Source organism: Ammodytes marinus (assembly GCF_949987685.1).
Source record: "Ammodytes marinus genome assembly, chromosome: 23".
In the NCBI taxonomy this organism is placed as follows: Eukaryota; Metazoa; Chordata; class Actinopteri; order Uranoscopiformes; family Ammodytidae; genus Ammodytes; species Ammodytes marinus.
This window is the reverse complement of record NC_137227.1, coordinates 6,569,235-6,593,673: the sequence shown is the minus strand read 5'-3', so window position 1 is coordinate 6,593,673 and position 24,439 is coordinate 6,569,235. Positions and strand designations below refer to the sequence as shown.

At 43.3% G+C, this 24,439-nt stretch overlaps 1 protein-coding gene across 2 annotated transcripts; it reads left to right on the top strand.

The window, feature by feature from the left end:
* The first annotated feature begins 489 nt into the window (after positions 1–489).
* wrap53 (WD repeat containing, antisense to TP53) lies at positions 490–14,205 on the top strand. 2 transcript variants are annotated; one of them, XM_080051792.1, is made up of 11 exons: positions 490–658; positions 1,050–1,522; positions 2,262–2,457; positions 4,833–4,928; positions 5,714–5,822; positions 6,638–6,726; positions 9,049–9,272; positions 10,674–10,885; positions 12,145–12,248; positions 12,341–12,484; positions 12,676–14,205. In XM_080051792.1, the coding sequence occupies exons 2-11, from the start codon at positions 1,240–1,242 to the stop codon at positions 12,887–12,889; spliced, it is 1,671 nt and encodes a 556-aa protein (XP_079907918.1). In that variant the 5' UTR covers positions 490–658; positions 1,050–1,239; the 3' UTR covers positions 12,890–14,205. The 2 variants fall into 2 exon arrangements, with proteins under 2 accessions (XP_079907918.1, XP_079907919.1); XM_080051793.1 differs by having other exon boundaries at positions 490–712.
* The last annotated feature ends 10,234 nt before the right edge of the window (positions 14,206–24,439 follow it).

The following is a 24,439-nucleotide window of genomic DNA, read 5'->3' as shown; positions in this document are numbered from 1 at the left end:
TTTTGTGTGAGTGCAAAAGATGAGAGAAATGAACAACATTGGGACAGCAGTCACTCAGTCCTTAGGGTCTTGGCTGGGGACATGGAGGCTGACCCTTTAACAACCAGCAGCACGTATGACGGATTGCAGTGTGGAGCTCGAGAGATTCCAGTTCACCGGCTGTCCACTGTGGAGGTGTCCTTGAGCAAACTATGAACCCTTAACTCCTAGCACAGACTACATGGAGCCCCTTTGCTCTTACATAATGTATCTCCACTAATGTGTGTGTGAGAGAGAGAAAATAACTACTAAAATAAAATTCACTTAAGGGGGTTTTAATATTTTTTATTTTATATAAATATAATATACTTGCATACAGATAGATAGTCCTGTCCTACTCCTACTAGTATATAAATTATATGAGGCTGTATGAGCCAGGAGCAGTTCGTACGCCGCCACCGTCGCAACTCTCGCGATAGTTTGAAACACATGGCCGTCCAATGTTTACAACTTCTCGCAATGAACCGGTGAACAGAAACTCCCAAGCAGAAGGACGACTATTAGTTGCGTGCAATATTCGTGCTCTCCGGCTACAGGCGGAACTTTGACACCGTCGAGGAATAAAGTGTTCGTCCCAAACTGCGAGCAGAACCACAGGCCAGGCAAAGCCACAACACAGGTGGATAGCATAACACTGCTAGCATGAGCTAATGCTAATACGAGCTAACGTGAGGTGATTGCTTTTTCTGTTGTGGACCGAAGGTTAAAGAAATGTATGCATGCGTCAATCAGTTTACACAACAGCAGAAAAAATGGACTGGGTAAAACGTGTGAGGGGTTGGTGGTTTAGTTTATTCCTCGTTTACCACTAAATGAGCATTAATGCTAGTTCGGAGCTGTTGGCACGACTAGCCACAGGTGTTTGCATGTGCAGCTTGCTGTCAGTCATAAACCCTCCTCCAACCAAATGAGTTACCTTTACTTCTCTTAATTGATGGGCGTGTTTAGGCTTTTGCAATAATGCTCATATTTTTACGTATTTTCTATCTTTTTACATTGTTGGTGTGTAGGCTAGTGGGCGTAGTGCTGTGATGTCCTCGACCCCCAGCAGACTCAAACACCCCCACTGCAGGAAGAAGCACTATCCTAGTTGCACCTACCTCACCCACGTCTGACAGCCAAACACTGGACACCAAAAGCCAATTGAACGCCATTTTTACAGGACTGACAACAAAGAGACCAATTGATAAACAAATAGAGATGGCTGACTCAGCTGGAGGTGGTGAGAGCGGAGGTGTAGCAGGCGCGGGACAGGACGCAGAGACAGATAGTGAGCCCCCTCAACAGGTGCCACCTCTACATGAAGGTAACAGCTTGGAATTAAGGGACATCTTGGAGGAAGGGGCCCCGACGTCTGCTAAGCGGTCCAGGATGAGTGAGGAGGAGCAGGGGCTGAAGCTGGTTGAAAAGCCCCTCGAAACGCAAAGGGAAACGTCAGCACAGGAAGCCTTCTTGCAGGAAGACTCGGCACCAACAGAACAAAGTAAGTTGTCTGCAAAATACCTTTCATTCAAGTTAAAGGTGCAGTCAGCGCTCCTGGAGAATACTTATTGTCCAAATCACAAAAAATAAATAAAAAATCAGCACGCAGTACACACAGGTAGCCAATCACCTTCATTGATTTTGACAAAAAGCACTCTCCAGAATCGCTGACTCCACTGTTTGGATGTCTGTTTGTGATAATGTTTTCTGGATTTGCTTGAAGATCTAATGAGTTAAAGTTGTGATCTGCCAGATTTGAGTTAACGTTGTTTCTAGGCCTGCGGATAAGATGTTATTGCTCTGGACCTCATCTCCCAGAATTCCTTTCAAAACCGAACAGTGTGACGTCATCACTCACTCACATTAGCTTCTTTTCTTAGGTTTTGCCTCTTTGCTTTTTCTATGGACCTGTAGGCCTAGTGGAACTGACTTCTTTTGTCTCTGTGTGTTGTTTCACCAGTTTGACTCAAGTGTGATGAAATCATTACAGCAGTGACAGGCATAACACCTGCCTACTAATGGTGCTCTGCATGTGATTTCTAGTGTGGGAAAGTCACCACAGCCACTCGGATCGTATTATTCTGCAAAGCTGCAAATACACAAGCTTTTATCAGTGGGTCATGTGCTCCTCAAACACCATTGTTTTACCTCACTTCAATAGGAACTAAACACAACTTTAGCTTGATGAAAATCTTACGTAGTACAGCTTTAACCTGTGCTAATTTACTCTTTGATTCTAGTTACTGGAGAGCCACCACCACCATGTGAGGAGGAAGGTGGAGAAGGGGGAAAGGGTCCTGTCATAGGGGGAGGAGAAGAAGAAGAATGCCATCAAAATGGAGGTGGAGAGAATAGTGCCCCCTTAGAAGGAGAGGCCAAAGCAGAGGAGGAGCAAATCGGTAACGGATCTGCAGACAGCCCCAGTGAAGCACAGCAGTAAGTGGAGGAAGAAGTCAGGTTTATTTTTAAGCACTTACCTCACCCATAGCTAGGGATAGAGACACAGTCCAGTGAGCTATTTTAAGCAGGGGTGTTATGGGGTGAGAATGAATGTGAAGCATGTGAAATGTGTTAAACTCCTACAGTGCCAAGAAGAATGACCTACATTTATGCAAAATGTATCCATATAAAGTTGTCCGATCCCAGTCAAAGTCACTAAAGTAGACAAATGCACTCTGTGTAAACTAATAAAACTCATAATTGGCATATTCATTCAAAAATCTCAATATTAAAAATACAAAAAGTAAATAGTCTGTGAATCCCCTTGACTACAAGTCAGTGTATTGCCATCAATGAGTTTACATTGTAGTTAGTGGTTATTGTGCCTTGCTCTTTTTAAAACACATGAAATACATGTTACTGGCACTCATCCCATTAGTTTATGAGAGCGCTTCAGATCAATTTAACAACAAAAACCATCTGAGTGAATGCACAGCCTAGGCTCTGTAAACTGGTATATATATATAAAGGGAATGTAAAAAAGCGGTCTAATTTTAGTTTATATTCCATTTTGTTTAAACACTAGTTTACAAAGCCTAGGCTCTGTATTAACACCATTTTTTTTTCAGTGTGTGCACAGTATGGACAGGGTGGAGTTTGTGAGGAGATATTCACTGATTTTGACAGTAGAGAGTGATTTTTCAACAAACATTCTCCAGAATGACCTAGTATGCCTTTAAAAACAAGTCTGAATATCTCAAAGTCACTGAGGTCAAGATTCATGTCTCGGCAAGAAAAGAATGTGGCAAAAATGGTGCTCATGGGAGGGCACCTGAAAAGGAAAGCATATTTCTAAGTTGTAAGGACAATGTTATGAATGAATGTTATGAAAACATTAAACAATATTCTATATTGTGACGCCAAAAAACCTTTAGTTTGGATTCATCAAAACTTAAAGCTGACCAATGAATGCTTAATTCAAGTGAAGCATAGAGTGGGATCAACATGATTTATAGTCCCTTTGCTGCCACTGGGCCTCAACAATCTTTAGAATGCACTGAAACGTATAAAATAATTTTCAGGGTAAATTTCATTCATTTGATGCTTAAAAGAAATTGGCAGAAATCAATCATTTGAGATTCTGGGACATTCCTGCAATATCAATATAACTTAACAGCTTTCTATAAGGAAATAGTCCATTATATTAATAATAGGTAACAGAGCCCATGACCGTTATCTAATTTGTATAGAAATATCAACTGCCATTACAAAGTGCCAACAAAGCAGTAACCAACCTAAGCAGGTTTCACACAGATGACAAAACACGATTTAAACAATTATAATGATTAGTTATATTCACATTAATGCTATCAACCATACTTTCAAACAGACAGGAAAATGTATGCTGTTGTGTTGTGGGTCTACAAAGCAGTATGACATGTAAAAAAAACACTGAATTCAAGACAGCTTGGCACTGTTACCAGTTTCTTCAGCCAAAGCAGGGCAAGCAATTGTAAGGAATTAGTAGTAGCAACTTGATTGGATCCCAATATTGATAATTGCACAGCCACAGCTAATTCAACATGAATAAATGCCTGTTAATGTCAGATGTTCTCCTGCGTCCTCTGTGTATTTGATATTAGCAGTCATTTGAAAGTGTGGCAGCGGAAAGCACCATATCAACTGATTAAGTTGTGATGACTATCCATCATCACAATGGCAAAAAAATGATAGATTAACCTGGAGAGGTGTCAAATGCAAATGAACTATCCTCTACTCCAAGTAGTGGTGGCACTTTGTCTTAATGGAGTAGCTCAGTCTTTGCCAGTGAAATGTTCATAGACATTTGCATGCAGTTTTTTTCCCAAGGCTTGGTCAGTTAACTTAATTAAACAACATTTCAGCATTATACAAGTCACAAGTCATCGATGTGGTTACGTTTATTTTGGTAACTTTATGCCCTCAAAAATGTGTCGAGTGGAAAAATTCCTCCTTTCAGTCTGTTGTGCGATGTGTTTCCAAACTCATTAAAGACCTACTTCACCGGTGGAAATATGAAGGTGTATTGAACTCTGAGATCCTATGTAGTATAACTGTGCAAACCTTTTAGAAATCGGTTCATCCTAGCCTGAGAAAAGGCAGAAAGAGTGTTTTATGTTCTCACTGTCTAACCCTACATTTTCCCCATGTGTGACGTCATATATGGTAAAATGTAGGGTTAGGATTAACAGAACAGCTGGGTTAAGGAACACTGAGGGAAGAAAAACCTCATTCATTACTGTATATTATAAAAGTGATGTTATAATGATAAAACGACGGTTATATGCCTTTTAAATTAAGATGTGTCCTTGTCTTTATTATCTTTCTTTCAGCCTAGGTCTTGATTTCACACAGACTCCCCAGATGCTGACTGGTGCCTGGACCGAGTACTCCAGCCTTCCAGAGAATTACCTCAAAGGCTGCAAATGGTAAAGCTCTCCTAAAAATAGCACGGACACATAATGCACCGTGTGGATGAGATTTTGTTGAAGGCGCTCATCCTCCAATTTGTGAGTCATTAGTATAATTATATCGTAAATAAATAAGAGCGTAACATTTGTACGTGTTGTGCCCTGGTTCAGAATGTCCCGGATTACTGAGAAAATTTGATCTTTTCAGTGCAAATGAAAGCAGGATTATGATTCCCAGTGTTTTAGTTAGTCTCAGACTTTAGTGGGGAACACCAGTGTAGACAGTTCATTTGGAATAAGTGAGGCTGCTAGTAATTTATAATCTGATGGCCAGGTTAAATCAATATCTAAATCCAGTACAATTATCAGATGTATCCTTAAAGGTGCACTATGTAACTTTGGTTGTGTCAGAGAAGTGATCCCCGGAACACTGTTTGAAGTTATAAAAGCTTCCCGAAAAGTTGCTGTTTCACTGTTGTTGAGTACAGCAGCATAGCCCCACAATTTAGTTTATAAACATATTCCAGTCTTGCGTTTGATTCCAGGTGCCTCAAAATAATTTAGTTTTGAGTTACGATGATAGAATTATTCAATTCTAAGAACTACATGTAGAGAAAATACGTTTTGTGAACTGACTGCAGGCTCTGTGTATGTAAACAAATCCCCCTTCCCCCGAAACTGCGTAATGCACCTTTTTAAATGTTGCTATAAAGAGCACCTTTACTTCAAACGGCCTGTGTTGTTCCCAGTTTACTATACACCCACCATCTCTTTCTCATCCTCCCTTCTTTTCCCTCAACCAGGGCCCCTGACGGTTCCTGTATCCTAACCAACAGCGCAGACAATGTGCTCCGTGTCTACAACATCCCTCCAGAGATCTACAGCTACAACTGGGACCTGCTGCCAGAGATGGTGAGAACACAGATATATCCTACCATCGGGGGATTTCCCTCAATGTTTGTGTAGAGAGGATAGAAAAAAAAGCTCGCTGCTGTATTCAAATGATGATGTTGGATCGGTCAAATGTGCCCCACTGGTGTAAGCATTCCAACGTCTCCTTTGAAGCCCATTCTGTGATTTTTAGTGCACAGTTTTATTGTTTTGAAACACATGGAACACATTTAGCTTTTTATCATTTATGGTCTGACATGTGGGGGGGGGGGGGATACAAAAATGAACAAAAAGCATCTTAGAATTGGAAGGTCACGAAATATCACAAAATAAATTGTGAGATTCCTGTGAAGAAAAGGTCACCAATCCATTGTATAACCTTTTTATACAAAGACTATCAGTATGTTGTTGTTGTTGAACGTGACTGCTCCATGTGTGTTGTTACAAACCACTCAGAAAAAACAGAAATATTTCTCACATTTTTTAGAAAAACCCATTATTGAGGATTTAACAGTTGGAAATTAAGCATTCTGTCTTTCAGGTGTTGGGGAAATAGCAGTCGGCCGCTCAATCTCTTAATTGTATTACGGCGCTGGTAGATTGGGATCACTGAACAAAAATAATTGAATATAATACATAATCCATTCGTCCCCTCCATTGCTGAGATTTCAAACTGTTTGTGAAACAAGTAGAAAATTGAGCGTTGATTGCTCTCTTTCTCACATGTTGCAACTGGCTCTTGAGTCTTGATATTTCATTTTTTTCTCAGTGAAAAGGCAACAAGATACAGATCCCAATGCGTTAATTCCAATTTTTGCCAATATTGTATGTTTCAGAGTCCAGTGCTGCGGATGTCAGAGGGAGACACCATCTACGACTACTGCTGGTACCCAAAGATGAACTCTCTGGACCCGGACACGTGCTTGTGAGTTTGAGCTTGATCCTTGCCCACCATGCCCCTAGCCTCAACCCCTCAGCTCTTAACAGCTGAATGGATGAGACATTTAAAGTTCAGTGGGAAGGTCAGCCTGCCAGATGGTGACAAATGTATACATAGAAAGAAAGACACCATGTCGTTTATCCATGCAGTGATTGGTGTTTTTAATGTAGATCTTGGATGGTAAAGTGTGTGTGTGTGTGTGTGTGTGTGTGTGTGTGTGTGTGTGTGTGTGTGTGTGTGTGTGTGTGTGTGTGTGTGTGTGTGTGTGTGTGTGTGTGTGTGTGTGTGTGTGTGTGTGTGTGTGTGTGTGTGTGTGTGTGTGTGTGTGTGTGTGTGTGTGTGTGTGTGTGTGTGTGTGTGTGTGTGTGTGTGTGTGTGTGTGTGTGTGTGTGTGTGTGTGACAGGCGCACGCACGCACACGCGCGCCTGTCTAATGGACTATCCGAATATAGAAGATGCTGTCTGTTGTGTGTGCTTGTGACTCATTCTTTGATCCCTGCTGTATTTGCGCTGGTTGTGTGAGCCTGCTGCCAGCGTGGAGGCAAGCTGTAAAAAGCTTTGTGATGTCTCTCATTATGAGTGAAGAGCTGGCCTTGGTCTTGTCTGCCTGTTGCCTTTTCGTCGCAATCCGCTCGTGGCTTTGAGGCCCGCCGTGCTTTTTTCAGCACGATTCAGCCCACTAACAGTTCTCCTGAGTTCAGACTATACACCTAAAGGGCCTGACTATTCCCCGACTTGGGGCTTCTCTTTTCATCTTACTCTCTTTTTTGTGTGTGTGTGTGCTGTAGCAAGCTTCTTTTCTTTTTTTAAATGTGCTAATTTATGACATCACCGCTGTGTGTTTGTGCGTGCGCTGTGAATCAGAGCAAACAGCAGTGACGCCCAGCCAGCCGTCACCGTGGCGATGGTGTACAGTCTGTGGTGAGAGAGCTAGCGGTAGCGGCGTGCTAACGAGCTGAGGTCAAGTTGCCAACAGCTTTCACCGCCTATATAAACCTCCTTCCCCCAGCTCCCATCATCCAATGGTTAACTTACAGCCTCCACCCCTTTTATGACAGAGCCCTCTGATCAAGGCTCAGTATTGGCACCTCTCCACCCTAACACCAGGCAGCCGTCACTCTTTAAGAGGGGGTGGGAGGGGGGGGGGGGGGGTCAGGAGCTGCATGTCCAAAGATGAGAGCTGTATGAACAGTCCAATGAACAACAAACTACTCCTGTGGACAATAAGCTACTCCAGAGAGCTGTGTGCAAAGACCTGTCTTGTCCTGACAGATGAGCATGCCAGTAGGAGATGACAGCATATATTCTTGGGGTTTAACTTCAGATCTCTGCAGCACATCAGAGAGGAGCTCCCCGCGAGGCACAGCTAGGTGGTCGGACAGGGCTCACAGTAAATTGTTAAAATGGCCGAGGCAGCCAGATAAAAAGGTTACGGACGGTTGTGATTTATTAAACGCGTTTACAGCAAACCTGTTTATCCTAGCGCCCTGTTCTGTCTCCCTTCTATCTGCCTCACATCTCCCCCATTTTAGTCTCTCATACCTCCCCAGCGCTCTCCTTGAACTGTCCGTCTGCCAGAAAGCTGCATGTTCTTGATGCCCCCCCCCCCCCCCCTCCTGTAGAGAGGGAATACGCTTCCCCCTGTTATGGCTGGGTTAAGTTTGCACTGCGTTTTTCTAGGCATGGCTCCAAGCTAGCAGCAGTCTAGCATTATAATTGGGGCATTTCCCTGCTCTGGAATAAAGCCCGCGGCTCAGAGGGGCCGTCACAGAACACGGGCTACGCGGCTAATTTCCTTTTTTTGTCTAATTGAGCCGCGGTGATGTTTCGCCGTTTTGCCCAGCGCCCAGTAATTAGAGTTAAAAAGACTCGGCTCAAGTCTCTCGGCCCCTGATTTGAATCGATGGGAATGCGCTCTGGTCTTCTCTTGAGGAAAATGAATCTACCAGGTTTTGTTAAGACATAATTGTATATTTCAAAAGAATCTTCATTTGGATGTTTTTATTGTCATCCCCTGAGACGGAGCTAATTTGTTCACTGGTTACACAAATGATTGTTACACATTGTTCATTCACTGCACACTGAATAGGTTCCTATGTGGTTAAATTCTAAAATGAGTCTTCTTCTTAATTGCTACCTGTGTGAAAAAAAATAAAAAAAATTGCTCCTCTGGGGGACAATAAAGATTGACTCCATCATCTATTCCCCAATAATTCATATTTTCCATCTTTCGCTCTCTATTCCCTCTGGTCTCTCAGTCTTTTCCCCATTTATCTTAACACTATTTGTCTGGCCTCTCTCTCTCAGTCTAGCCAGCAGTAGCCGTGATAACCCGGTGCACGTGTGGGATGCGTTCTACGGGGAGGTGCGAGCCAGTTTCCGGCCCTACAACCACCTGGATGAGCTGACGGCGGCCCACTCCCTGTGCTTCTCCCCCGATGGAACACAGCTGTACTGCGGCTTCGATAAAACAGTCAGGGTCTTCTACACCGACCGGCCCGGCAGAGACTGTGAGGAGAGGCCCACTGTAGGTCAGTCATCACCTGCTCTCACACAGCTTCCCCCTCAAAGCATCATGGGGGTTTGGTGTGACTTAGCTGATTAACTAACTACTTATAATGGTATGTACTTAACAGTACTATGGTGTATAGGGCTCCACACTATTTTCCCAAAGAAAACGTGAAAAGTAGGGCCTAAAGAACTTCTTGGTTTTTCATTTAAAAATGGAAAACGGGGAAACGTTTACAAGCCTACGGGAATTCATTTATTTGAATTCAGAGAGTACACTAGGTTTTCAATTATTTCTGCTTTAAACTGTAGAACTATGCACCTGGTGGGAGTGAGCTCAGCTAAAGTGAACACTAGCAGACATTGTAATGATTTACAAGGCAAAGTACTACTTTTAAAACGATCAAATCTACTTGGTCAGGTTCTTCAAAGATGATATATGATCTGTATTCTATAGTTTTTCAATAACTTTACAACATTTACTTGAAACATTTTTTTCAGTATTTCTTAGGGCAGACTCTTTGGTGTTCTTTGTAAATGTCTTAAGATAGATGAGGTTTTTAGATTTGAATAGACTCATGTGGGGGGAATGGATGAACCTGACAAAGTAGATTTATATCATGTTTAAATAGTGGATTGCCTTAAAAATAATATCATTGTCCATTAGTTTTCCCAGTAGCGTGTGCACTACAGATCATGTAAAGTCAGTAGTGTCTTTTTATGCAAGAAGTTGCTTGATTCTCCTTGAAAAACTCATCAACAAGAGTTTTGAATTGACTTCTGACAGAAAATAAAAGGGAAAACTGTCTGTATTGTAGTGGAAGATTTTTATTTTTTTTCAACTCAAGGTTTGACTATTCATATCTTTTGTCATTGCTTCATCATTAATTGTGGAATGTATCCAAACAAGCCTGATAACAAACGCAAAAGGTCTGATTTCTTATCTTTTTCAAAGTAAACTTCAACTCGGCAAATCTGGCAACTCAACATCTTCCTCTGGTAGTTAATTGCCGTCTATGGTTCCCAGTCTGTTTGGCTCCATAAGTTCTGCTTGATAATTAATAACCGTAAATGATGCAGAAAACGTATGGTTAATCTCATAAAGCAGGTTATGTGATGCATGGCTAGGACTGTGCCAAACCATTAGGTTCTGCTACTTGTGCCAAAAACGTGCTGCAAGCCTTTTTTTATAGTGTGAGAAGAAGAAATATTTCGCAAAAAAATATAAACGGTCCATCCAAATGTGAGTTTCTGTGTACACTGTGGATAAATATATCCCCCTTTGGAGATGTAACCAGCTCTGTAAACCCTGCCAAAATAGTCCACTGTAAGTAGAAGTCATTGGAAGTGTGGTGTGAAGTGAACTCTCTTTTTTTTTTTTTTAAGCCTTTGCCAAATGCCATTCTCTCTTCTTTCCACTTCAGTGAAGAAGCAGGGCCAAAGTGGCATCATCTCGTGCTTTGGCTTCAGCCCGTGTCAGTCTGTGTACGCCTGCGGCTCGTACTCGCGCTGTGCCGGCCTTTACTCCTGCAGAGACGGAGAGCTGCTGGCCCTGCTGCCCACCAGGCACCATGGAGGCCTCACCCATCTGCTCTTCTCCCCCGACGGAAACTACCTGTACACCGGCGGACGCAAGGTCAGTACACACACACACACACACACACACACACACACACACACACACACACACACACACACACACACACACACACACACACACACACACACACAGGCACATGCATACATAAAAAGACAAGAGGTGATAATACTGCTTAGTTTGAATGAACACGCATGCACACACGCACAAGCACGTACACAGACACACACACACACACACGCTACACACAGACATGCAGAGACCCGAGGTGATAATACTGCTTAGTTTGAATGAACGCACACACACACACACACACACACACACAGTGCAACCTGTGGTATGTCGCCCCTCTAATCCCCCTCTTTGCTCTGTTACATTGGAAAATTGGTTTGAACAAGCATTATACAAGATTTTACATACAAGCTTTATATGCTGAGTTCCCGTCTTGATGTCAGCATGTCATAATTATAATGAGGTAAAATGGCACTCAATATGATTCACTGTTTGTCAAGCCTATTAGAATTTCAGTTAACTGGTCATCATTGGCTAGTCATTTTCCAAAACTGCTTAACAGACAAACATGTGAAAAAAAACACCACCATAACTTTAGTATGAATAACAGGAAAGAAGCCAGCATTGTGATGAGCCATTTCCTAGTTTTACTTCACAAAAAATTGTCAACAATGTTCAATTGGACTATTTCCATAACCATCCATCTGTGTGGGATTCAATGCCCTCCATTCATTCTTCTTAGTTTCTGCCTCCCTCTTCAGATTGAATACACACTATCAAAGCATTCCAGAGTCTACAAAGTCACTCTGCAAGTTAATTCATCCAAAATGTAGCAACAGGGTCAAGAGTACAGCTGTGTTTGCACACTGTATTTCTATGTCAAGTCATAATAAGCATCACAATGGAAGATCTGGATGTAAAGGTGCCATTGGAATTGATCGCTGTCTGTAAGTTATTTAGACCTGAGATTTTTCTTTTTCTTTTTTTATACCTTTTGTTTATTCAATATGTAGTTTAAGTTTTATTTTTGCTTTGCTGAGGTGGTATTTATAAATATGTAGCGAGACAAGGTCAAAGAGAATTTCTTCTGTTTACAAAAGGTAAACAAGAGATTCATTCATTTTGACTAAATGCCTCCAGGCCATTTTTTTTAAGCTTAAAGCAAGCTGCCTAAATCTTGTGTTTGAACTTGTTTTGAGAATAATTACCTCTGATACCTTTTTTTAAAGTAGTCAGCTCTGTAGCCCTAGAACTAACCCTCTGGTGACTTGTGTGTTTGTGTGTAGGATCCAGAAATCCTGTGCTGGGACCTGAGAGAGACGGACAAAGTTGTGTTTTCCCTTAAGAGGAATGTGGCCACTAACCAGCGAATCTACTTTGACCTGGACCAGTAAGTTTACTTGACTAAGGGCTCCACTGTGTGTATGTGTGTGAGCGTATGTTGAATGTGTACTGTATGTTTGTTTGTGTGTTTGTGTATAGGTCAGGCAGGTACCTGGTGAGTGGTGACACAGAGGGAGTGGTGTCAGTATGGGACACCCTGACAGCTCCCCCCGATGGTAACGAGGAGCTACTGCAGCCTCAGCTCAAGATCCAGCCCCATTGGGACTGCACCAACGGCATCAGGTAGGATTGCATAATAACCCAACCCCTCCCATTAGCTGATGATGTGTAACGCCACTGTTAAATCTAGCAAATTCCTGTTTAGGGTTCAGTTATGATAAGATTACTTTTTGTAAAAAATCAGTGAATATCTCATCATGATTTACAACACTACTTCCATTTTCTCCTTGTTCCTCCATCCTTCTCTTCTACAGTATTCATCCTTTCATGCCGTTATTGGCCACATCCAGCGGGCAGAGGCAGTTCCCGTCGCCTGGAGACAGCGGGGGAGACTCTGCCTCTGACGCAGAGGAAGGTGAAGCTGTGCTGAAGGAGCAGGAGAGTCGTCAAGACAACAACCTGACCCTGTGGTGGGCCGGACCGCTGGGCCCTGCAGCAGAGGACAGCCAGGAGCACACACAGGCCTGAAGCTCACTCTGACTGACTGACTGACTCTGACCATGGGATATTTATTATGGGGATGTGTGGTGTGCATCAATCAAATGATGGGCCAGTCACAGTGTCTTTGCCCCGTCAGCAACGTGAAGTCCTGAGTTTGAAAAGCTTTTCACAAGTTAAACATTAGAACATTGACACATTGTTTTTTTACACATCACCTGCAACACTTACAGACATAGTGCTCACTTGCAGAGTATAAAAGAAAACCTCAGCTCAGTTACAGGACAGATTTTCAGGGTTCCGTGAGTGAAGACTTCATTGTTTTAATGCCAATTTGCCAAGGAGGTTTTCCTTCAAACCATACTCGGGTTGAGACAAGATATATGGGATGCATAATGAGTGGACTGAGGCCCCATATGGATGAGAAGACCTTTTTTCATTATTTTATTTTTAAATAGTCAAGACATGATGTTATGGATTTTTTTAAAGCTTTAGTTGAGTTATTTTACTATTATGGGGGACTCTACATCCTGAATGTGGATGCATTTGGTTGAATTGGAGCCTTGACTGCAGTGTACAGTGGCCCAGTGTCTGTCTACTGATGGCCCCGCCGACCTGAGCTGTATCTCTAGGAGTGTTTGTTTACGTGTATGTGGCTGTAATGCTGCCCTGGAGACTCCAAACTGCTATAGTTACAGTAAGTGCCATATGTTCCCAAGCTTTGCTTTTGTAAACTGATGGGATCTCCTGTTTTTACCGTCTTTTTTTTAAACGATTGGACACACTATATAGTGTTGTGCCGCCCAGTGCATGCCCCAACAAATGTATATTTTTGTAAAGCCATGGTGATCATTCTGATTGTCCGAATGTATACTCTCTCTGTAAGCAGCTAGCTTGATTACTGTAACCTCATCACAATCTGTGAAATAATTTTTTCAGTGGTGGGTGCACTTGGAAAACAAGCAATGTCTTGATTTATTTTTTTTCTTCTAAAGATTGTGCCCCCGATTACAATTGTACCTGTGAGTGGTGACGTGGCCACGCAAAACACATTGTGTGTGTGTGTGTGTATAATCGCATTAATAATGTATTGCAGTGATTTGCTCAATGCTTATGTTGCCATGGATGGTGTGTGCTTTGCTGTAGGATTTCTTTACATGTTGATCAGAAGGAGCATAGGATGCTCCAACACTTAAGCCTTGTATCTTTAGACACTTGAGGAATCTTAACATTTCAACCAGTAAGCATTAGGAACCATGAAGGCCTCAATGATGTCACTTAACTCTAGCTAGATGGCTGTGTCTACAACAAGTGGCTCTGTGGTGGTTTTAATGTCAGCTGGAGTAAATTAAAAGCATATCTCTTCACAGGTTCACATTCTCTCTTATTCATTTTTGTCCTTTCCCTTTTAAGGCATTTCAACCATGCCCTGTGTGATAAATCCCTGATGAATGCAAGGTGAGGCTGCACTCCAGTCAAGAGGCAGCTTTTGAAAGCTGAGGGGACTTTTGGCTTCGGCTTATGAGATGGAAACTATTCATAGCTTTCACCTTTTCCGGCAAACACTCTTGTACCAACGCGCGCACACTCATGTATTTGATTGTCTGAAACCACAGGGGCGCACAGAGCCCAGAGCCAAGTTGGAGAGCTGCCGGCGCTGGTGTTGTGCGGGTTGCCTAGCGACGTCCCCACCCTTGGGAGAGGAAAAGTAGGTAGAAAGACGACAGGGAGGGAAATAGAGGAAAAAATAAAGCCGAACAAAGTGTAATAGATAATCCAATGGTGTAGTGATTGCTCCTGCTTTGTCTGATGGTCCGGACTCATTTTAAACCTCAGCCCCAACAAAGTGAAGTGGGTGTGTGTGCATGAGAGAGAGGTTGATCATTGGTGCCTGTCTGCTGTGGCGATGACAACCTTATTCAAGTCAATCCATAGACTGTTCCTTGAACTTGTGTTTGTTCTTTCACTATGAACTGAGATGTTCTATACACACCAATGTAAGCTATACCATATGATATCTAGTCCGTAACTTTCCATTGATCGAAAGAATCATGTCTAATCACTTGATTCGGCAGTGATCATCACAGCACTGCTTTATATGCCAAACCATATCAGTCCCCAACCCCTGTTTGACATGTTTGAATAATACATTTTGTGGTTTTCAGTGTTCCAGTCCCATTATCCAGTCATTCGTCAGATGCTAATCCGCTTTCCCCCCCCAACAATCATCTTTTATTTTTTGAACCCTCCGTCAATGTCATTTGTAAGTGCATCTGTAGGCCCTTCTGCCTTCAGGAAGAGCCATGATGTCGGACCAAAACCCATAGCGCTGTCGCCGATGACAGCGGCGGCCATTATCTTCATCCCAAGGTGGCCACGAGTGCTGCCTTTCCACTTGTGCAGTTAATGAGCCAATCCACGTCAAGTGCGCTGCGTTCTCTGTGTTTCTGTGCTTCCATTTCCTGTGGCACACTGAGTGAGTCTCCATGGCCTTGCATAAGTGCCTTTCATTAGACAAGCACACACACACACACACACACACACACACACACACACACACACACACACACACACACACACACACACACACACACACACACACACACACACAGTTAACAGTGCCCAGCGCTTATCAGAGTGCGGAATAGAAAGTAATGGGATCTTGATATTAAGAAAGACATTTGAAAACAATTATTCAAATGGCTTGTCTCCCTGTTGAATCTTACCAAATCCCACAGTGAAGCACTCAAGCAAACACTCAGCGGCATGACCCCCCTTCCCCCCCCCCCCAGATAAATTAGCATGGAGAAGCTCTGAAGTTGGAGATGCTGAAAATGTCTAGACCGCTCTCTGGTTTGTCACTCTCGCGCTGCCTTTGAAAGGGGGGGAGGCTTTTCAGAACATAAGGCCGAGGGAAGAGCGATTTGCTGCTGCTATTTTAACAGCTTGTCACAGGCTACATGGCATTTTTGAAAATGTCAAAGGGACGTGTCTTTTATCTCCAGGAGACTTGAGGATGCGTTTGGCAGGCGTTTAACAAGGGGGCCGTAACTCTGACCCGGCTCTGACACCAGTAGAGTTGAGTTGTTACATCCAGTTTGCTTCAGGCTTAAAAGGCTATACTGCATATATAGGCTATATACGCAGCTGCCACTTCATTTGTTACACCGCTCACTTTAAGGGAATATATGCGGCCTTGATTAAATGCTTAAAGTACGCGGGCAGATCTCAACCTGATCACATTTGGGCCGCAGTGTGGCAGAATCTGCAACCAAGATGTCCCATCAAGCAAATATTTGAATAGGACTTTCTTTGTGACTCCATTATAACCTTTAAACTGTACGTGTGACTATTATATCATTTAAGCTGTACTATGTAAGATTTTCATTTTAAAAGAGTGTTTTTCTTTTTCAATGGCATTTTGTCCACAATAACCATTACACTTAAATTTGACAGACTACTGACTACTAGACTATATACTTTTTCTCTAAATACTTTTGAGTTACTGTCTACCCCTTACATTCACGCCAGAATCACGCAGGCATTCAGGAAGTAATGCGAAATCAGAAATCAATTAGCCTACTAGCAACAAAACAAAAACACGCTTTGGATAACTATAATAATTCAGACATGGCAGAGCAGTCGATAGAGAGACTACAAATTCCTGTTACATAGTTACGTACTACAGCTTTAAACTCCTAATAGTGAAACCTGGTTGAGTCCATGATTCCCACATTAGGTTGTGCTGAGAGCAATAATGGGCTCTATACCTGCTCTGGAAGGATTATCTTGCAGTGTTAGCTGTTAGCACCTGAAATCCCCTGGTGAGGCAGGTTTCTCCACACGTAAGGCCCCTGTGCAGTCAATGCAGGAGAAGCAGGACATCTGAGGGAATATTCAGAAAGCTGGGCAACTAGGTAGAGACAGTATAGGAAATAAAATAAAGCGTAATGCCATTTAAGTATATCTATTCTGTGTAGAAACATGGCTGCCTCCGTTGAGTGCGCCCGACTCCTATGTAGATAGGAAAGGCTCATTCTAAGGTAATAGATTTTTTTTTCAAGAGATTATACACTTATTAATTAAAACATACTGATGAATATTATTTTCCATTGCTACCAAGTGTGCTATGAAAGAGGCCAATTCATTCTACACACAGTTATTTTAAATATATGATAAACTAAAATAATGAACATGGTAACATTAAAGGAATAGTTCTAAATTAATTTTAAGCTTTTTGCCTCAATCTCGAGCTCAAGAAAAGGTGACAGAAACCGTTCTTGTAACTGTGCGTGCATTTTTGCATCTAGAGATGGGAAAAAGATGCTTATCCAGGTTAGCTTAGCTCAAACACTGGTAGGGGAGCAGGAGAGTGAGGCAAATAGCTATTGCTCTAACTTACCTGTCTATTGACACGTCACTGTTGTCAATGTAAGCCTAGCTAGCATTAAGCTCAAGGCAGCACTGTGTAGCAAAGTCTCACAGAACGGTTGCTGCAGTGCAGACAGGCTTGTTTTGTTGTCATTGTCGTTTCTTTACTGTTTGGCTTCATGCATTTCCTACCTGCATAAGATCAATGAACTTGTCTGTTAACACAAGTAAGAATAGGAGCTTAATCCATACAAAAAAGTAGTGCATTCCTTATGAACACGTATCAAAAATCAAACCTGCTTATTGTTCACAGTCTGGTAGTAGAATGTCATTTTCGCACATTTTCTGCTCATTATAAGACGGAGCCGTCTGAAGTTCATATGATACGCTAGGGTATATTTATAAGTGCCGCGCCAAAAACCCATTTCATCAGCTGCCAAAATAGCCTCGTTCCCATGAATGCGCGGCGCCATTTCCATTCCAAAAGGCGAAGCGACTGGTGATTGACGCGTCCTTGTTCTCTGGTTTACATTAGATGTGAAAATAATTGGCACCTGTATTCCTGCACATTCTCCAACCAGAAAAGCCAGGGGGGGGGGGGGGGGGGGTTCATTTCACTGCTGGGACTTTATCCTCCTTTTTCTCTATTCACTCCAGATGTGCAGGCACACACGTCGGACATCTATCTGAAAACGACTGGGGGGGGGGGATTAATACTGAGAAAAGACGTGTGTCCTATCACCATCATTCTACTGTGGCTGACAGGTGGAGACGCGTGGCCCTGCATTGATATTTCCCTCACCAATGTATATAAGCCCCTAATACATATACAATACCAACTTAAGATATGTTCGTGCATGTGTGCCTCTACCGTACCGACCTATCTTAAAAGGTGCTACGAGGAACTCGAATCTTTCCTCTGATGATCATGAATTACATGCAACAGCAAACGAGACCATCAGTGCAAAGAATGCCTTTTTTATATAGTTTTTGTTAATGCCTTTGTCATGGGTACGCTCGCCTATAGGAACAACAGCTGGTGTACTAAAACACTACCGCTTTTGTCCAAAGGGGGTGCAAGAATTCACGAAAACTGAAAGTTCCTCGAAGCACCTTTATAATGGTGGAGTAAGAGATTATGCTGAATGTAAAATCAATGACCTGTCCGCTACCTGTCCGCACTGTGTGTGCTCTGGAAAAAAACTAGTGTTAATAGTACACATCCTAGGCTCTGTAAATGGTCATGTTACTAGCTAAGGTGGGCTACTTTTTATCTTCATCCCCTTTGTTTACATACCAGTTTACAAGAGCCTAGGCTGTGTATTAACACTGGATTATTTTCAGTGCACACACTTGTCGAATGCGGACAGGTAGTGGATCGTGAGGAGATATTCAGATTTTGACCGAAGGTGATTTTGACAACAAGCATTCTCCAGAACCGCTGACTCCCCCCTTTTTTTAAATCCTCTTTCTCTTCTCATCCTGCTCTTTACACATTCCCTCAGGCTATCCCCATAGCTACTTATCAGGAGGGTGAGCCCATTGAAGTGCATTAGGCATCCGCTATCCCACGCCGGCACCTGGCAGATTGGGTGTGATCTTTGGCGGTTAAGCCGGGGTTTGTGTGATGTCCTGGGAGAGTAATTTGTCTGCATAATTGCACTCTGGGGAAGGAAAAGCTTGAGCCGTGTTGGGCCTAAACTCATCCCGTCTACCTACCTGCCTACAGGCTGTATGGACAACTCTTAGGTCCATGCATCTGTCCATTCCTTCCACCTTTCCACAGCCACCCACCCACCCACCCTCACTCACTCACTCTGCCCCTCTACCCACACTGGCTTGAGGGGAGGTTTTAACGGAAGAGTAGGCGTTTGAGGAAGAAAGCCCAGGGCATGGTTGAGTGAAGGGGGAGCAGGTGGAGGTATAGTGAGCCAGGGCATAGGAGAACTGAGAGGAACTAAGGAGACAGATGGACCAGGAGATTAGAAGAGGTGGAAGGAAGAGCCCTGTTGACAAAATAAAAAGGGGGAAGGCAGCAGGTGATATGAATGCCATAGTGAGGCAAGGCAAGGTGATTTTAGTTCAGACATGAAGCAATTCAAAGTGCTTTACAGGGGTGGAAATGCATGCAAAACAGTAATGTTATAAAGTTGTGTGTGAGTGTGTTCTCGCACCAAATATATATATATGAAGATAAGAAGATGGTGGAGGGACATTTTCCCAGAGTTGACCCGTTGTGTGTGGCCTGCAGCTCACAAGAGGCTACTTTAGGGGGTTCAGATTTAGGGATTAAAGTGAGCATATGGCTTAAGTCAACCCTGTGATTTGAGTACTGGCGTCACTCCTGGAACAAAGGGTGAATTCAGTTGACGGCAATTACAGTTCATGTGTGGCGAGGCTGAAAATCACGGTGCTGCGTCCCGATTCCGCACCACTTATCATAAATCTGACGGGGTTGTTGTGAGAGGATCAATTGGAAGGACAGAAGAAAAAAAAGTTCTGTAAATTCAATTTAGATTTGTCAGGGACTGAATGACCTATCTTTGCTTGCTTTTGAAATCCTAGTTATATATTTGATCTCATCTCTTTAGGCCTACTTATAATCATGCAGATGAAACAAACTGATAGGTTTGAAGTAAAAAAAAAATCACTCTTTGCAATAAGGCCTCACAACTCCCTGATGATAAAATGCATTCAACTTGTAAGGGCGTGTAAGCAGACACTGCTTTTTAAGAGGGTTGCCAGTCAAAAGGTTGGGGATCCACTAGTATATACAATGTGCTTTAAACAACATTTTTTATTCTACTTTTTTTGCAGATACCCCACAATAACCCATTTCTTTACTAACTGAAGTTTATACTGGGTTTTTTTTTTTGGCAAATAATTAGTTTTCTCAATGTCTGTGCAACCCATTGTGCCATATTAGTGTCCGACAGCACAATCTACAATTAAATTAAGCAGACTTAATATGCTTATGTTTATGAGTATACTAAATTATTTTCCGGCAAAACACTACATTCCTCTTCAAATCAGATTAGAATTAGTGTGTGGTGTGGGTTTTGGGACACAGCTCAGCAGTCTTATCCAGGTTAGGGTATGCACTTGTAGTCATAATGTCACCTCCCGTACAGTACATATCTGGCCCGGCGACCACAGAAACACATTCAATTACACCTGCAAGTCATGGCGGTGTAATCTTGCATTGTGCAGCTGCGCGGTTAAGATTATTTCCCTGTTGAGGTTTGGGGTTTAAGGGTAGAATTACAACTAGATGGAGGTGTATTTGGAGAAGGGCAGGCTAAAGCAGCACACACACACACACACACATACATAGGCTGCGTAAGTATGCTAATGTAAGCATCTGTGTGTGGGGGTGGGGGATCAACTGTCAGGCACAAATTGTTTACGGATGCAGAATCAGCGAGTCACTCTGTGCCATCCGTATGTGTGATCTGCACATCCCATGTTGCACAAACCTCACCCCTCCTCATTTAATACCCCCCCACCCCTACACTGTTACAGGAAGGTGTGTGTGTGTCTGTGTGTGTGTGTGTGTGTGTGAGAGAGAGAGAGAGAGAGAGCAGGAGGGGGAAGCGTACAGGGACAGACAGATGCTGAAGGATAAAGAGTGCTGCTGAGATCTATCAACTGCAAGGCGGGCGAGGGGTGCCACGCTCTGACACCGACCCACACACACACACACACACACACACATAACTCATTTCTGCACCACCCTCGGAGTGAATTTCCTTCCCATCAGGGTGCATGTTTTCCTGTCTGAGGTCTTTGTGTTGCTTCCACCGTGTTTGTGTGTGTGTGTGTCCTTAAGAATGAACCCTTACCACTACTTGCATAATGTTAACCATGCACTTACTGAAATTTGCTCATCTTTGAAGCCAAACATGTCGTGCGAAAGTGATGCCCATGCTTGTTTTTTTCCAAAATGTGTTTATTCATGCGTTTGTGTGTTTTAATTGTACTGTGTGTGTGTGTGTGTGTGTGTGTGTCTCTGTGTGTGTGTTGCGGTCTGGAAGTCTGGCAGCCCAGAGCAGACTGTAGCCCGAGTCACGAGGGAGAGAGAGAGGATGCGGTTGTGAAGAAGAGTTGAAGGTCGGAGCAGTAAAAAATTAGGGCAGCATGAATAAATAAGCGCTCATAAACGGCCCCGCACAGCAGCAGCTATATGAGCGTCCATTAAAGCATCTTCAAACGCCTTACCCCATCCGCTTATACAGTGGTCGCCCCTAGAAAAAGTACATCACAGACAGAATGGTTACTCAGCACTATGGCTGATCTGAGGCAGGTGGTATCTTATGGAAAAGAAAAAAAAAAACCTAAGTCATCTTAAGCGAGGGCCACATTACATTTCAGCAAGTTATTTTTTTTCTTCCCACACAGATAGATTTCCCCAGACAAGAGAGGGTGCTTTTCTCCTCCGTGCCAGCTCCACCTTCTACAACTGCTGTTGTCTGGAAAGCCAGTCTGCCTCCCTCCACTTTCTACCACCAGGCTACATTTAGCTCTGTCAACGGCCCTGCCAAGGCTGCTAGAGGTCAACTGAAACGGCTCCATCTCTGCTCCATTTTTACTTGCTCTCTCTTTTCTCTCTCTCTCTCTCTCTCTCTCTCTCTATCCCTCTCTCTCTCTCTCACACTCTCTCTCTCTCTCCCTCTCTCTCTCTCTCTCTGACCAGCTCTATAAAATCTCCCCCTAGCAATTACAGTTCCTGTTGCAGAAGCATGCTGTAATTTTTTCTTTTTTGCATCGTAGAAAGAAATGTCTGCAACCTTGTCATACTTGTTCAAGCAGATTCCCACCCACTCCGGCCTGCAGACATGGGTTTGATCTTCTCTGCTGACGTGCCCTTGAGCCATTGACTAAAGCATTGCCAGCTTCAGGTCTGTCTGCAGCAGCCCCTGTAGACCTGACTTTACTATCATGTTTGTTTTCCTCCCTCCCTGCGCTCTCCATCTCTCTCTCTCTCTCTCTCTCTCTCTCTCTCTCTCTCTCTCTCTCTCTCTCTCTCTCTCTCTCTCTCTCTCTCTCTCTCTCTCTCTTTAATTTTCTTTCTCTCTCTACCTAGGCAGGAGCAGCAGGAGGTGTTCATGGTGCATTGGGTCTCTGTTGCCTTTAAGTGAAATATTTTCAACGAAAACTGTTAAAGGTATCTTCACTCCTTTGTTCCTCTCTCTCTCTCTCTCTCTCTCTCTCTCTCTCTCTCTGGGGAGCGTTGTGCTGCAGTGACAGTTTGTGCAAACTCTTGGATTTGTGCACTGAAGCAATGCATGCTGGGTGCTGCTGAGCTTATTTGGCACTGGATGAGTTTCCTTGCGGTAAATGTCATGTGGGAACTATTCACAAGTCTGAGCAAATGTTTAACCTTTTTAAAGTGGCAGGGGAACAGCGTTTGGTGTCGGTAATTGTTGGTAAGACGAAAGAAATCACAAATTAGCACCTTTTTAGTTGAATATTTTAGTAAAAGGACAATTCTCAGGATAAACGGAGCAGCCAAATGCATTCACATTGCGCCTCCATTTAATTCAATTCAGTTTATTTAAGAAGGGGACAGCGCATTAAATGAAACACATGATTATACATGGGTTAAAAATGCCAGAAAGGCTACTTTTCATGTGTAGTTCCCGGGCCTCAATGTTAAAAAGGCTACTTCCCTAAATTTGGGACACACACACACCAAAAAGAGTGTTTTGGAGGACCAAACTTCTTATGACTTGTAATTGGGCATTGATTAAAATCAAGACACTGGATCCTACATATCCCATAATGCAATTCAATTGCTTCCTATGTTCCTGCATATCAAACCCTCAAAACTACATTTTTTAAAGCAGGCTCACTGTGAAAAAAATGGCTAGAACATTGCCAAGATAACTCGACATGATGACACAATGCAACTGTTTATACAGGCTGAGTAGGACTTGACGAGTAAACAGAACTTCATGTGTCAAACTGGTCTTGTCAGTGTCTCATTGTCTCCAAGGTTCGATTTTCAACGGGTGTGTGAAAAGCAGTGTAACGTGTTTCTCTGGAAAGCGATAGGATCACATAAGGTGCACGACGGATAGGGGTTATAAAGCTGTCACACACGTCTGGGCTATAACAAGAGTTCAAGAGTTCACTTGTGTATTCCCAGGCTAAACAATAATACACCTTCCCCTCACACTGACATACAGAAGCTGTGCGGGCAGGTTCATGCACTGTGTCTACCACGTGAGGGCAGTACAGCCACAGTTTTGACAGCCCTCCAATCCCCCTATGTCATATATGTTTCTGTGTGTGTGTCCTGTGTAATGGCTTATAAGCGAATCGGTGTTCTTGGCGATCGGGGCCTCACTGTAAACACGTGTGTGTGTGTGTGTGTGTGTGTGTGTGTGTGTATGTGTGCGTGTGTGTGTGTGTGTGTGTGTGTGTGTGTGTGTGTGTGTGAGAGAGAGAGAGAGAGAGAGTGAGTGAAAGAGAGAGAGACATCCTCCCCACCTTTTTTTCTTAGACGAGTTACACTATTTCCCCCCCAAAAAATATGCAAGTTATACCTGTGTAGTTCCAGGCTACTACTTCACCCTTTAAAATATTGTGATAATATTCCTTTTAATACATCTATAATGAGTTTATAGGTCACCTTGAGGCCCATTTCATTTCTAATAAACCTTTACTACCCATACAGACACATTTGTATAATATCCTTCTAAAATTGCAGCCGTATAGTTTTGAATACAAACCCCTCTTCTAGTCCTCCTGTGCCACATGTGTCACCCTCCGCTGAATGCATGGAGGGCGCTCTTGCTCTTCTAATCTTGGCAATGAGCGCACGTTGGTCTAGTGAGGTGTGTGTGTGTGTGGCTCTTCCTCGGTGTTTGAAAGAAGGCAGAATAAAGCGCCCGGGAAGTCCAGAGGTCCGAGTTAGTGGTGGTGGGGGCCCCCACTGAAACTCAGAGGAGGAGGAGTAGAAAGGAGGTGCTGAAAAGGGGACTCAATACCCCCCCCCCCTCCCCGGAGAGAAAGCCTGGAAGAATCGCGCTCCGTCAGTGCGCCCTGCCTGCTTGCCTGCCTGCCAGTCGGAGGATGGGGATTTTTTTTTTCCATTCATCCACCACGTCCCCTTTTTCCCTCCTCCCTCCTCCTGTCCTCCCTCTCTCAAACAAGCCAGTCGCTCTGTCAATGTGCTGCGAGCATTAGGGCAAGTCAAACCAGTGG